General features: G+C 41.0%; 1 protein-coding gene across 1 annotated transcript in view; it reads right to left on the bottom strand.

Annotated features, from left to right (window-relative positions):
• Window positions 1-3,575: 3,575 nt before the first annotated feature.
• The window catches only part of kcp (kielin cysteine rich BMP regulator), a 92,463-nt gene continuing 79,700 nt past the window's right edge, over window positions 3,576-16,338 (bottom strand). Inside the window, exons 29-40 of the mRNA XM_060923153.1 lie at window positions 13,618-13,738; window positions 13,273-13,355; window positions 13,018-13,117; window positions 12,821-12,909; window positions 12,515-12,617; window positions 12,240-12,382; window positions 11,917-12,089; window positions 11,734-11,845; window positions 8,823-8,924; window positions 7,971-8,135; window positions 7,433-7,733; window positions 3,576-6,744 (exon numbers count right to left, since the gene is read on the bottom strand). Coding sequence (XP_060779136.1) covers window positions 6,527-6,744; window positions 7,433-7,733; window positions 7,971-8,135; window positions 8,823-8,924; window positions 11,734-11,845; window positions 11,917-12,089; window positions 12,240-12,382; window positions 12,515-12,617; window positions 12,821-12,909; window positions 13,018-13,117; window positions 13,273-13,355; window positions 13,618-13,738 — 1,710 coding nt within the window. The 3' untranslated portion in view covers window positions 3,576-6,526. The remainder of the gene's footprint in view (window positions 6,745-7,432; window positions 7,734-7,970; window positions 8,136-8,822; window positions 8,925-11,733; window positions 11,846-11,916; window positions 12,090-12,239; window positions 12,383-12,514; window positions 12,618-12,820; window positions 12,910-13,017; window positions 13,118-13,272; window positions 13,356-13,617; window positions 13,739-16,338) is intronic.

Raw genomic sequence — 16,338 nt, 5'->3', positions numbered from 1 at the left:
GGTGAAAGATCTGGACTGCAGGCTGGCCAGTTCAGTACCCGGACCCTTCTTCTACGCAGCCATGATGCTGTAATTGATGCAGTATGTGGTTTGGCATTGTCATGTTGGAAAATGCAAGGTCTTCCCTGAAAGAGACGTCGTCTGGATGGGAGCATATGTTGCTCTAGAACCTGGATATACCTTTCAGCATTGATGGTGTCTTTCCAGATGTGTAAGCTGCCCATGCCACACACACTAATGCAACCCCATACCATCAGAGATGCAGGCTTCTGAACTGAGCGCTGATAACAACTCGGGTCGTCCTTCTCCTCTTTAGTCCGAATGACACGGCGTCCCTGATTTCCATAAAGAACTTCACATTTTGATTCGTCTGACCACAGAACAGTTTTCCACTTTGCCACAGTCCATTTTAAATGAGCCTTGGCCCAGAGAAGACGTCTGCGCTTCTGGATCGTGTTTAGATGCGGCTTCTTCTTTGAACTATAGAGTTTTAGCTGGCAACGGCGGACGGCACGGTGAATTGTGTTCACAGATAATGTTCTCTGGAAATATTCCTGAGCCCATTTTGTGATTTCCAATACAGAAGCATGCCTGTATGTGATGCAGTGCCGTCTAAGGGCCCGAAGATCACGGGCACCCAGTATGGTTTTCCGGCCTTGACCCTTACGCACAGAGATTCTTCCAGATTCTCTGAATCTTTTGATGATATTATGCACTGTAGATGATGATATGTTCAAACTCTTTGCAATTTTACACTGTCGAACTCCTTTCTGATATTGCTCCACTATTTGTCGGCGCAGAATTAGGGGGATTGGTGATCCTCTTCCCATCTTTACTTCTGAGAGCCACTGCCACTCCAAGATGCTCTTTTTATACCCAGTCATGTTAATGACCTATTGCCAATTGGCCTAATGAGTTGCAATTTGGTCCTCCAGCTGTTCCTTTTTTGTACCTTTAACTTTTCCAGCCTCTTATTGCCCCTGTCCCAACTTTTTTGAGATGTGTTGCTGTCATGAAATTTCAAATGAGCCAATATTTGGCATGAAATTTCAAAATGTCTCACTTTCAACATTTGATATGTTGTCTATGTTCTATTGTGAATACAATATCAGCTTTTGAGATTTGTAAATTATTGCATTCCGTTTTTATTTACAATTTGTACTTTGTCCCAACTTTTTTGGAATCGGGGTTGTATTTGTTATTGATAATTATTTTGATAACAGACTTATCATAATCACATCATTGTAAATAAATGAGTGTGTGTCCAGGACGTGTTCACTTCCTCAGACTGCAAGAGTTCCTGAAAAGATTCCTGTTGTGGAAAAGTGAGATAAAAGGGAACACATTTACCTTTTCCTGGTTTTCTCGTTCCTTCTCCATCTCCAGAAGAACATGGAGAATCCATCGGCCTGAACATGGCAACCCACCGTTCTGTGTGCTGACCTACACACACACACACACACACACACACACACACACACACACACACTGATAGACTACATCTGTCTGTGATTGAATGAAAGGCCTGAATGTGTCTCTCTCACCTGTGTGACGGCTCTCTGTGTGTCTCTGAGCTCAGCAGCTGTGTGGAAGACGTTCTGATAGAGTGCAGTGATCTTCTCTACACTCACCTCCTCACCTGTGTGCACACCCAGAGCCTCACACACCAAACGCACACAATCCTCCATCTCTACACACACACACACACACACTGTATCCAAACTCAGTCCAGTAGAACACTTCTGCTCAGAAACCGAAATGTTCTTCATGAATGATGGATGATCACAACAAAGTGACGCTTGTTGCTATGGCAACTGTAGGCTCAGGTTGCAGATGTCAGTTTTATCAAACATCAAACAGATTAAACTCCTCGTCTGACTCTCTGTGGGGAAGAAAACAACATTAATATCACAGTTATATGATAAAATAATATGTGATTTACATCAGAGCAGAAATTTATAATTAACACCATTATCACAGAATTTTGACGTTTATTTACAGTCTTTGGATTGTGAAGTAATTTTTTTGTACTTAATTTATGACCAAATCAATGTGTTCTAAATATAAATCATAAAAAGTTTTTTTTCAAGTTAATTTAATTTTTTCCCAAAATATTCTGTATTTATTCCCTTTGGCTTTGTCTGTCTTTTATTACCTTCTTTGAATTTTGCTGATCGATTCGTTCAGGAATTCTTTCCTTTGTTGTTTGGGAATTTTGTTGTTGAATCAAGTGAGAGAATTCCGAATAGCACAGGAAAATTCCTGTTATTCCAATTTAACAACATTCACAAATTTTGTTTACGATATAAAAATGTAATTTTTAATTTAACATTAGTGAGTGTTAGCACAGAGATTTATTAAATATTAGGACATTAAATATTTCAATAAAAAAATTCCAGACATCACGGCTGTCAGAAAGCTGACGAAACTCAGAATGCCAAGACTCGGAATTCCCAGTTTTCCCCGTAGATATTTTTCCCACAGCGCTTCACTACCATCCACATCTGCACATACTGGGGTTTACCTTTGATATACAGAATCAGTCAAAAGTTTGTACACCCCTTCTAATTCAGTGTTTTTCTTTATTTTTATGAAATAAAAGTCACTTCCTTTCTTAAAGTAATGATGGATGTTGTTTCTCTTTATTTAGTTGTTCAGTTCTTGATATAATACTGTATGGATTACTGCAGTTGTGGAATCGGGCTATTTACTGTATTTTTACTATTTACTGTTTGATCTCAAACTCATTAAGAAGGTAAGAAACTCATCCACTAATGACCTTTTGATGAGACACACCTGTTAATTGAAAAGCATTCCAGGTGACTCCCTCATGAAACTGAGTAAGCGAATGCCAATAGTGTGTAAAGCATCATCAAGGGAAACACTGGATACACTGAGGAACACTTTTTTTGTTTACCACATAATTCCAGATATGTTCCAGATGTTATTTTATAGTTTTGATGTCTGCAGTTTTGTAGAAAAGAGTCACAGTACAGAAACACATGTGAATGAATAGAGTAGGGGTGTACAAACTTTTGCCTGTACAAACTGTCACTTTAATTTCTATATTTCACCTGTAAATGTGGATATACTGTAGAGTACCTTTAAAAATATTTAAAGGTATGTAAATAAACCATAATTAACTTTTAAAGTTTTAAAGATGTACAAGAAGTAAAACGTGTGCGCCAGGGTCAGGGTTTGGGGTCAGGGTCAAGGCTAGGGTCAGGGGTTAGGGTCAGGGGTCAGGAGTTAGGGTCAGGGTCAAAATTAGGGTCAGGTTCAGGGTCAGGATTAAAGTCAGGGTCAGGGTCAAGGTTAGGGTCAGGGTCTAGGGGTCAAGGTTAAGGTCAGGGTTTACAGGTCAAGGTTAAGGTCAGGGGTTAGGGTTTAGGTTCCACCTGGATAATGAGGAAGGGTACAGTTTAGTACTGTTGTGTCATTGTACAATGTGGAACTATGTGCACTCGATCCTGGACTCACTGAGAGCTAAAATTCCTGTGTTGGTACATTTCATAACTGGAGAAATCAGGAACATGAAAATTTTAAAAAGAAAGAAAGAAAGTACAGCATAAACATGAATTTAAAAAGGTGATGTTTATTTTTTATTATTTGTCTGACAGGCTCAACACCTGCACATTTTAACCAGATACACACACAGATATACAGTAACACTGTAATCAGCTTCTAACAAATCATAAAAAAAGTTGATTAAATGCGATTAATAATGTGACAAACATTGGAACTTAAAGACAGAACAGTGATAAACTCAGAATATATTTTTAAAATGTTTTTATTTGTGGCCTTTTGTTCCCAAAGCTGCTTCTCTGACCTTTAGGCCGTGACGTCCCCCACGTTCACCACAATATTCACCAGTACAGTAGTAAAAATGTGCAGTCAGTAAAAGTCCCTGTAAAATTTTCAGAAAAGGAAATGTCCATGAATAAAAGTAAAATAAAATAAAGATGATTATAATAAGCAAAAATAGTGGTTATGAACAATATATTGTGCTCTGTTTCTACTGCAATCACACTGTGATATTTATAACAGTTTTTAATAAAAAAAAAGTGTTTTATCAGAGAAAACCATCCTGTAACACTGTAAATATAAACTGACTTTATCAGAAATAGCACCAGAAACACTTTTGGATGTTTTTATGTTTTTGAACTTTAAAGCTTTAAAACATTTTAAGTTTTGATTACAGACAAACAGCAGTGGGAAAATGAGAGCAAAATGAAAATATTCACTGAGTTTTTTTGTGTAAAAAAAAAACAACTAAAAGTAACAGTAGGTTGTAAATATTTTATAAAATAAAACTGTCAAAACATTTATATAAAAAAAGTACATAAAAGTAAAAAAAAAGTAGTTTCTTTAATAGTTCAACTCTCTGTATTTAACATTTTCACACTACGTGATCGGTTATAAAGGTTGAGGTTAAAGTGCATATCATGGGTAAATTCAGGAGCAAGATCAATGTACAGTAATTCGCCTATTTTATATTAAACTTTGGTCAAATATCTGTCACATTTTGCATTTTGTGCAATTTTTTTTTACCTTGCACAATACCAGAAAAATTCAGTTGCAATCAAGCCACTTGAGGTGAATTGGTCCGCCTCTGAAAAAACTTGGGGTTTGGATTTCCCGGGAAACATTGATTTTCGTGACGTTGTGTGCGGGACGCCTCCCTCTGAATCCTACGTCAGCGCTGGTTTGTTTATGAGAAAATGACCTGGTGGTTTTCTGCAAATTTCTTCAACATTATCGCGTAATTATTAAAATGGTTAACAGATGTATTGTAGGAGGGTGTAGCAACATTACATTCTTCATCCAAAGGTGAAGTAACATTGCGCTCAGGTGGCAATTCCATATTTCAATGCAAAATCGCTCGCTGCTAAACTTGGTCTACACAGGCTGTGCACTGAAACCGTGCAAGCTCGCACAGCCTGCTGGCGCTTCCGCAGGTGACGTCACGAATCCGGCTCCAGACTCCCTTGGGATTTTTCCAGACGTGTTTTGTTATTTAATTTTTTTCTGCTGTAGACAGATGGCCTTGTGCAAAATTACCCTTCTGGATGAGTGTGTAAAGGGACAGACTTTCATATAAAAAAAAAACCCACGAAATTGGTCCAGGATATGCACTTTAAGGATAGGATTGGGGCGGAGTTAAGGGTGGAGCTACATTCCTTTTGGTGCGACGTTCTTTATTATCTGAAGTTTGAATTCGTTCTTGTTTTCTAATTAAATCTAATTTATTTTTCAGTAACTTTAATGTATGAAAAGTGAATTAAACTGATATAACTTTCACAGTGTGATGTTGGTTGGATATTTTATATATAATAATTAATAACAAAAAGTTAAAATGCACAGAAATGTGAACTATACTGCTAGCTACACAAAAGGAATATATTTATATAAACTAAGATCTTTAAGGTTTGTAACCACAACATGAAAAGTCTAAATAAAATGTAAGAAATAAAACATGATTTTCCTTTTATAAAAAATGTAAATAAGAAAAAAAGTAAAATTTTAATCAGTTTTTAATACAAACTCACTGAAATGATAAGTAAAGTGTTTTCTGCCTCTGATCGTAGCCTGAGTGTAAATGGTCACTGAGGAACACAGTGAAAGATTCTCGACAGCTTTACGTCACACCTCAAAACTTCCACCTGTTCATTAATATGTGCTCTGACTGTAAAAACACATTAATTCATGTTGCTGTGTTTTTTAAATGCTCGTTACATTAGCAGCTAATGAGTGTGTTGCTATGATTGATTGATAATTTTACAGTTTAAACCCCAGAAGAAAGAGAGACGTCCATTCGGATTTGTTTTTTGTGACCGGACACAAATCTGTAACGCTAAAATGAAAGATAAAGCCGAGCTGCAAAATCTGTGTGACTCTGAAATGTAAGATGTAGCTCGTTTGGCTGGTTAGTTGTTTGTTTGTCTGTCTGTGTCTGTCTGTCGTTATTTATACTAGCTACATGTAGATTTTCAGACTATCCATTAAACTCTCAAATTACACACCGCTTTAACTTTAAACTAATCGTAACATATTATGTTGGACTGACTTAAAACGTGGCTTTAAAGGTGCAGTGTGTAACACTGAAGTGTTCCTACATCTGCAATAACTAATCAATTCTAATGATACTTTGGTTACTAATCTTGAAATTCCAATTTCTAGCCCTGAAATTAGCCCCACCCACAATAATAACAAACCTACAGCACACGTTTTCTGAAAATTTTCAACTTACAACATGTTGGTAGTTTAGACAGTATGGGTGGAGTCAGCCTGGGGGAAGGGGATGGTGCTAAAGACTACACACTGCCGCTTTAATTCATATGGTGAACACCAGGTTGAAGAAAATGTCCACATCCAGCAGCAATGTCTGAACCATAAACCACAGCAGATACAGAATTCCCATAATGCAACAAATACACAGTGTAAAGATAAACCTTGAGTTTTAGAGTAATAATGGTGGCCTGAGTGCAGATTTAGTTCTGGTGGATTTACAGGAGATCTGAGGAACTCAGGGGTTTCCGTGGATGATTTTGGGACATTTGTCTGGGGAAATGCAGTGGGATTCGTGTTCCACCAGTCCGGCGGGACACTGGCAGCCTGGAACACAGGGTTTAAAGCAGTGGGCCTCGATCACGCCCAGCGGCACGTCCTTGTTGAAGCAGGTTTTTGGACACGGAGGACCGCATTCATCAAAAACATAACCACGATCCACAGGACAGCCCACAGCTACACGAAAGGACACAGAGGAACATCGTTAAAATCTCACCTGGGTGTCACATCAGGAAATGAGCTTCATTTAATTTTCAAACGGGGTTAAATTATCGGATTATTTAAGTCTGGAAAAATGTTTTAAAATACAAATTTCTCACTGAGGAATCGCTTTATTACGATTTTTATTATCATCAGGCTGCGTTTTTGTCTTATTAACTTCAAGAGACAGAATAAAGACTCTGGTGAGGAAACGACTGTATCGCTGCGATAACATCATTGAGAACAGGAACTCACTCATTTCACCAACATTCCACAATATTACCAAGAACCGTAAACAGGAAGTAAGTGCAACATGTCACTCTTTAATTAATTAAATACTCATAAACTTTACCACACTGTTAAATAAAAGCTGAGGTATGGGGGGGTAGAGAGAGAGAGAGAGAGAGAGAGAGAGAGAGAGAGAGAGAGAGACTGGGGAGAGTGATAGGGAGAGAGAGAGAGAGAGGGGGGGGAAGAGAGAGAGAGGGAGAGAGAGAGACAGAGAGGAGAGAGAGAGAGAGATTGTGTCCGTTATAATGTCCTAAAATAAAAAATAACAGATTTGAAAACTCTGTTTTGTGTTTTAATGTCTGATATTTTGTCTCTTATTTTCTGATATTGGGATATTTTGTTAGCTGTTTGCGTGCGTGTGTGCGAGACGCACCACAGAGGGAAGCTGATCTCCACTGTAAGACGACTCCGGCCTCGCGGCACTCAGAAGCGTACGCCTCCAGAACGTCACACAAACACTCGTCTGCTTTGGCTGCGCAGGCGCACAGATCATACACACATGAAGCGAAGAACATCTCTGGAGGAACCACTCTGTGACAGCGCTCAAACACGGCGGACTTTAGGACCGCACAGCGACTGTTCGCCGTCTTATGGAAGGAATATCCAGCCTTTTTACACGGGTCGATGTTCCTCGCGTCCGAGCAGTGAGCGCTCGTGTTCCTCCCGCTGACCACCTGCAAGGCATCATGGGATTTCATTTCACATCATCATCACTCATATCGACACTCACACCTGAGAGATTAACAACAACTAATCATCTGTTTGCACATTATTTCAGGAAGAAATACTCCCTTTCTTTTCTTTTCTTTTATTCAGTGTTTGAGAAGCCAAGCTTCACTGCTCATTAGAGACGAGCTCCTGTGTAAAGATGAAGAATGAAGAGGAGCATCGTCTTCTCCAGGCTGTTTTACCTTCCAGCTGTTTCCGAACGCTGCCTCTGACATGGTGGTCTGTCCGTTACGCAGCTGCATGTCATCCTGAGGATGGTTGTTGAAGTTTCCACACAGACCACACATGTGCTTCTTATACGTGCCTGGAACACTGACCTCCAGGTGAGAACGTCCGTTCCACAGTACCTGCAGAACAAGAACAGATGAAGAACAAACCAAGAAGAGATGAAGGACAAATGAAGAACAGACAAAGAACAGACCAAGAACAGATGAAGAACGAGACAGAAGCTCTCCATCACTACAGAACATATGATTGCCATCTCATCTCATTATCTCTAGCCGCTTTATCCTGTTCTACAGGGTCGCAGGCGAGCTGGAGCCTATCCCAGCTGACTACGGGCGAAAGGCGGGGTTCACCCTGGACAAGTCGCCAGGTCATCACAGGGCTGACACATAGACACAGACAACCATTCACACTCACATTCACACCTACGCTCAATTTAGAGTCACCAGTTAACCTAACCTGCATGTCTTTGGACTGTGGGGGAAACTGGAGCACCCGGAGGAAACCCACGCGGACACGGGGAGAACATGCAAACTCCACACAGAAAGGCCCTCGCCAGCCACGGGACTCGAACCCAGGACCTTCTTGCTGTGAGGCGACAGCGCTAATCACTACACCACCGTGCTGCCGACCCTATGATTTATTTTACTGTTTTGTTTTTGTCCTTTTCCATTCTACAACCATTCCATCTCTCTTCTTTCAGTTTTAATATCATTATTATTTAATATTTACACTCTGTCATTTCTCTGCTCTAAACTGTTCTTAATGTAACACACACACACACACGCACACACACACACACAGTGTACCTTCACGCCAGTGTTGGTGTTGAGGAGGATGGTGTTGGATTTGCGCTCCAGATAAACATACGGCTCTTTGAGAAACGGCAGCGTGATGGTCTGATGATCAACCTGAGAACCAGAGGAACATAACGACAGTGAGGATCTAATTAAGCGACGTGAACAACGACATCGTTTCTCTGACTCTCGTAAACATGTCTGTTAACTAACAGGTCACAGTGAGGGAGTTACTGCAGAGACGGGGGTTTATTGTTGAGGGTCCAATAGTTACCATGGCAACACGGTGCTATTAAACAAAAAGCATACCATTAAAATAGCGTACTCTGGGTGCGATTTGCTGGGGGGGATGGTGGGGATCATCCCCCCCCCTCTGGTTTTTATCTCTGCTGAAAAAAAATCCTCGGGAACAACCCCGTCAATAAAACAAACAAACCAAAAAAAAAAGTTGACATGACAGGCATGCTGTGACACAGTTTTCTATGGTCTACATTGCACTCACTTTCAAAATGACCCGAAGTGGCAGCTTTGATGTTCACGAACGTCCCCAGCAAATAGATACATTGTAGATAATAACAATATCTTTGCATTCTCATAGAACGCAAAGATATTGTTATTATCTACAATGTATCAATGTATCTGCAGGGATGCAAACAGCGCGCCTTTTGGCGGATGCCGCCTTTTTCACGGCCGATTTTTTTTTTTTAGGGGGGCGTTGGAGTGTCTGATTATAATTTCAAAGTAAATTCTGTATTAAAATTACTAAATAAGCAAATCCGTTACAGTCCATGAAACAGGAAGTATAAGGATGAGAAAAAAACAGTTTAAATCGGAAAGCTGGGCACAATGTGAACTGCGCCATCAGAGCAAACTGTTCATTTAGTATTCATGTATTTTAGTGATTTTCGAGTCACTGTCCATTTAATCCGGAGGGACAGAAACATCACAGCAACGCGACAAGCAATGCGAACTTTGTTGTGTTAGTGTTTGTGTATTTAGTCAGAGAGATAGGAAGATGAATTTACTATCTCTGGTTTAGTGTTCGTTTTCATTTAGTATTATTCATTTGATATCATCGGATGTTATTGAGCTCTTAGCCTATTGTTACCTTAATTTTGTGACCTTTCATGATTTAAAAAAAAAACCCATCCCCCCTTCTGGTTTTTTGACAAATCGCACCCTGAGCGTACTGATCAACCAAGTGAATAATGTATGTTCCTAATTTGTGTGTAAGGTTTTGTTTCTGTTTGCTGTCTGTGAAGTGAAGTGGAACTGGAGTTAAAATCAGAGATGCGTCGATGTTTCTCTGTCTAACGTTAAACACGCTGATGTACGCCGTCTCTCTTTAAAGACTTTCTGCCATCGTCGTGATTGTCGTCATGATCCGCATCTCAATTCAGAACCTGCGCTGTTCTCAAAACAGATCTTTCAGGTTTAAGAGGTTTTTAAAATTCAACACTAACAGTAAAAAGAAAACATATCGTGTGTTACGCATCATTTCGACATTGTAGACGTAACCAAGGCAACCAGAAGTCCATTCATTTCTATGGGAATCTCTGTGATCTCTGATGTGTTTATGAAAATCCTCCTTCCTTATTTTTTGCCTGGAATTTACCCAATTTGAATAAATCGAACTTTTGCGGTAGATCTCAGAGCGACTGCGTGCACTGGAAAAACGAATTCGCTAACAGGATGTTTCCTTCAGTTCAGCTGTTTGACTGTGATGACAGTTGTGTAAAAAGTAATTAATTTAGCCAGTAATGCTAACACCTTTTGAAACGGAGTAATTTTATTTCATTTTAATTAAACTTTATTTTGCTTAACAATGTGGTTAGCCTATACACTACACCACCAAGATCGAAGTTAAATAACATCTCTATAATGCTCCATGTGCAGATTCCACATGGCTGGAGGGTGAAAAACGGACAAAATTAGCATCTTACCCTCTGACTAAATACCGTACGATGTGGTGGTGTTTTGATCCATCTGTAAAGAATTGTATTCCCTTGTGTTGAACACTAGAGGGCACGTTGCGTATATTACAGTATATGGAATTACAGACATCAAACAGAACTTGGTTTTCAACAATGATCTGTTAGAGTACAGAAATAGGCACGCTAATACACAATGTTTGTTTATTTATTTCTTGGGGCGTGGTGTAACATGGTGCTACACTGCCTCTAATTTCTGAGTCCGTGCACAAGCAACAACGAGGCAAACAATCGCAGGATCCACACAGATACGGAATCCACATCTTAATAAAACTCAACACGAGGAAGTGGATACACACACACAATACACACACCGGCCACTTTATTAGGAACACCCATTCATCCACCTGCTGTTTTGTTCTCTGCAGTTCTCTAATCAGCCAATCATGATGCACCAAATCATGCAGATACAAATCAAGAGCTTCAGTTAATGCTCACAATGTTCAAACATCAGAATGGAAAAGACTGTGATCTCACAGTGAAGTGTGACTTTCTTTCTTTCACTGTGGTATGGGTGTTGGTTTGAGCCAGATGAGTATTTTTGGTTTGAGTATTTCAGAAGCTGCTGATCTCCTCCTGGGGTTTTCACACACAATCAACAGTCTCTAGAGTTTACACAGAATGGTGCGGAAAACAAAAAACACTGAGTGAGTGAGCGACAGTTCTGTGGGTGGAAACAAACGCCTTGTTGATAAGAGAGGGTCAGAGATCAGAACATGGACAGATTGAGCAGTTTGAGCTGCCAGGAAGGCTATAGTAACTCATATAATCACTCTTTACAACTGTGGTGAGCAGAAAAGCATCTCAGCAACAGCAGAACACCACACTGGGTTCCACACTGGCCGGGGAGTGTGTGTATATACGGAACATACGTTATACCATGTTCTGAATGTCAGTGTAGATAAATCTGTAATAGTGTGAGAACTGATCACCTTCACCACCCAGTCCTGCAGCAGCTGGATCACAATGTCCCTGATGTACACCGTCACCTCTTTAGTCCAGGACACGCCCGTACGGCCACGATCATCATTCGTCACATAAACACTAACACACACACACACACGTTAGTTGACGTTACACTACAGCAAAACCTTTAAATTATTCACCTCACACACCTGAAGTCTCCGCCCTCACAATCCTGCGCCAAAACGTAGGTACACGTCCCCTGAAAGTTCACCATCTTTCCATCAAACGTGCGATAGTGAGGATCTCCGAACACGATGCAGGTAGCAGGGCGCGGGATACAGCGTGGACAACACATCCCGGGAATCACAAACGGAGTTTCATCCTGTTTATAAAACACACAATCAGAGACACACAGAGCAGCTGAACACACAGAACGGACACGCTCTCCAGGTTTTGTGTGTGTGTGTGTGTGTGTGTGTGTGTGTGTGTGTGTGTGTGTGTGTGTGTGTGTGTGTGTGTGTGAGAGACTCACAGAAGCACAGGACACTGCTGGACATCTCTTGGTTTGGCAGTGCACGTCTCCAGACACACACATGCAGGAAGTGCATTCATCCACCTCCCAGTGTTCATTAGAATCATAAACCTGACCCTCATACACACACTGAGCCCTGGTATCTGACACACACACACACACACACACACACACACACACACACACACACACACACACACACACACAATAAACAAGCAAATAATTTTGCTGATTCCTGAAGGAAAAAGATATTTTATATTTTTAAACATTTGTACCTTGACATTCATAACAGCACTTTCCAGGGCTTTTGACCTTCACGAGTCCGACCTCACACACAAGTGGAGCACATTCCTCTATATTACACTCTACATGTCCCAACTGTAACACACACACACACACACACACACACACACACACACACACACACACACACACACACACCTCTATATACGCTAGCACGCACAGAGTGGAGTTATAAGAATGCAGAAGAACAGCTTGAAGCTTGCATGTGTGTGCATGTGTGTGTGCACGTGTGTGTGTGTGTGTGTGTGTGTGTGTGTGCGCGTGCGCATCTCACACACCTTGCATGAACAGGTGACACACTCGTCTTCACTATCAGTCCAGCTCTCCCCATTGTTCACACGCCGTCTCCCTCCCTCCACCACGCACACTGAGAATCACACATAAAACACACATACATGAAGCTAAAACACACACACACACACACACACACACACACACACACACACACACACACACACACACACACAAAGAGTACCATCACAAACAGGACAGCAGGAGTCGGGTGGTGTGGACTGTTCAGTTGGAGGACAGCTGAGTGAGGGACAGGATTTATGGACGCACGTCCATGTTAGATCCTACACACACACACACACACACACACACACAGAGAGTGAGGTCTTTCATTATGTCAAGTCATTTATTGTCATTACATAAAGAGTAATCATCAAACAGTGAGTACTGTGTGTGTGTGTGTGTGTGTGTGTGTGTGTGTGTGTGTGTGTGTGTGTACCTTGCACTGGCAGGTGAAACAGGGGTCGTCTGTAGCGAGAACTTCATTTCCCATCAGTGCTTCTGTGCAGATGCTGAGAGGCTCTAAAACAGAGACGAGTCATTTGGATGATTCAAAGAATCAAAAAGAGTCAAAGAATCACTAGAGAGAAAAGAATCATTGTGTACAATCGACCGCTGAATTAAACTGACTGATTCACAACATCTAGAGTCATAATCAGAATCGAACCCCAGGTGGACTCAAATAGTTCTATAGATAATGATACTGAGGCATACACACACACACACACACACACACACACACACACACACACACACACACACACACACACACACAGATACTGACGTGCACACACTGGACAGCAGGAGTCAGAACCGTTGAACGTGATGATGTTTTTGGGACAGTCCACCAGACTGGGACACTGCTTCCTGTAACAGCGCAGGTGCTGCTGTCCGTCTGGCATCACCTACAACACACACACACACACACGGGTCAGCTTTTATAAATTCAGCAAATCAAAATGGCATGGTCGAGTATCAGTGGGGAGTCAGGTAGAACCGACAGGTAACATGATGAGTTTCACCTGTGTTCATTATTGGCAATTTACTTGTGTGTGTCTTCTGTGTTCTTTCAGGGGAGAGAGAGAGAGAGAGAGAGAGAGAGACAGACACGCCAAGCAACCAAGCGTTATATGTGTGTGCTTAAAGTCCAGAGAGCAAAATAAGGTCACTGAAAATTGAACTTTAAACTAAAATTAAAACACACCTTGAGTTGTCAAGCCTGCCTCCCATTTGCTCATTCCCTGAACTGCAAGAGCGTTACTGTGATCAATAAAACTAGGACTATTTATACAGTAATAATTAACAGTTATTCCACGAAATCGAGTCGTACATGAGCTGGTAGGTGACGAGGCGCGTAGCACCGAGTTGTCTATAATCCATGTACGATGAGATTGAGTGGAATAACTGTTTTATTCTATCCACATTCACTGGATTTTGAGAAATAGAGCACTTTTATTTTTATTTTTTGCAAGTTCAATAAACAAAAACTTTATACAAAATGTCCGACAAAATAATTTCTGCTTAGGGAAAATTTTAGAACGTCAGTTACGTCAGAAGGCTGCCAGTCAGTATATATCTGAGATAAGTGATGAAAAAGATCTAAAACATACAGAATCTCATCTCATCTCATTATCTCTAGCCGCTTTATCCTTCTACAGGGTCGCAGGCAAGCTGGAGCCTATCCCAGCTGACTACGGGCGAAAGGCGGGGTACACCCTGGACAAGTCGCCAGGTCATCACAGGGCTGACACATAGACACAGACAACCATTCACACTCACATTCACACCTAAGGTCAATTTAGAGTCACCAGTTAACCTAACCTGCATGTCTTTGGACTGTGGGGGAAACCGGAGCACCCGGAGGAAACCCACGCGGACACGGGGAGAACATGCAAACTCCACACAGAAAGGCCCTCGCCGGCCCCAGGGCTCGAACCCAGGACCTTCTTGCTGTGAGGCGACAGCGCTAACCACTACACCACCGTGCCGCCCCACATACAGAATATTTGGAAATAAATTCTTGCTTTTTTGTTATTATTCCCACCTCTACACCTCTGAATCACCACAGAGTAAGTCTGCATTAGATGAGTTCTTTTGCAATTTCGATGTTCCCAGAATAGATCTTGAGTTAGCCAATGTGCTAGAGGATGATATCTCCGTCGAAGAGGTCACAGAGGCGATTGGGAAGATGCAAAGTGGCAAATCTCCGGGGCCTGATGGCTACCCATCAGAGTTTTTTTAAGACATTTTCAGTAACGCTTGCCCCTCTTCTTCTATCCGTCTTCAAGGAATCAATCACTCTCTTCAAATTCTCTCCCTTCAACAATGCGAGAGGCAACTATTTCCCTTATTTTAAAGAAAGAAAAAAATCCCCGTCACTGTAGTTCATATCGTCCGATTTCCCTTTTGAATACAGATGTAAAGCTTCTTGCAAAGCTCTTGGCTCAACGTCTTGAGGTAGCCCTTCCTTCAATTATTTCAGCTGATCAGACAGGCTTCATGAAAGACCGATATTCATTTTTTAATATTAGATGCCTTTTTAATATCCTTTATAGTCCCTCCCCATCTAACACTCCAGAGATTTTACTATCTCTTGATGCTGAGAAAGCTTTTGATAGGGTGGAGTGGGACTACCTTTTTTACACTCTTGAAAAATTTGGCTTTGGTCCAAAATTTGTGTCCTGGATTAAAGTTCTCTACTCCTCCCCAATGGCAGCAGTACGTACTAACAATAACCTCTCTCCCTATTTTAAACTGCAAAGAGGCACCAGACAAGGCTGTCCAATGTCTCCGCTCTTATTTGCAGTTGCCATAGAACCGCTCGCATTAGCTATTCGACAGGATATTAATATTAAGGGGATCGAGAGAAGGGGATTAGAGTGTAAGGTATCACTTTATGCAGACGATTTGCTGCTATATATTTCAGATCCCTTGTTAAGTCTCCCTAAACTGCTGGGCACATTGAAAAATTTCGGCAAGATATCAGGTTATAAAATAAATTTGCAAAAAAGTGAATTAATGCCGATTAATGTATCTGCAGACAACATCTCTCTCAGTTCAACCCCTTTTAAAATAAACACAAAAAAGTTGAAGTATCTGGGAATTTGGGTTACACATAACTACAAAGACCTATATAAGGCTAATTTTCTACCCCTGTTAGATGGTCTGAAACAGGACATTAAACGTTGGGATCTGTTGCCCTTTTCCCTGAGTGGAAGGATCAATACTATCAAAATGAATGTATTACCTAAGTTCCTTTATCTGTTTCAAAACATTCCCATATTTCTGACCAAATTCTCCTTCAGCCCCATAGACAAGCTCATATCGACCTTAATCTGGAACAAAAAACCCCCCACGTATACGGAAATGCATATTGCACAGACCACGTCTTCAGGGTGGCATGGCTCTTCCTAATTTTTTGTTTTATTATTGGGCAGCCAACATTAGAGCACTGATGTTTTGGATGTCAGATTTAGACAGCTCAAACACCCCTAAATGGCTAACC

Source organism: Neoarius graeffei, chromosome 6 (genome assembly GCF_027579695.1).
Source record: "Neoarius graeffei isolate fNeoGra1 chromosome 6, fNeoGra1.pri, whole genome shotgun sequence".
Taxonomy (NCBI): Eukaryota; Metazoa; Chordata; class Actinopteri; order Siluriformes; family Ariidae; genus Neoarius; species Neoarius graeffei.
This window is presented reverse-complemented; position numbering and strand designations above follow the sequence as displayed.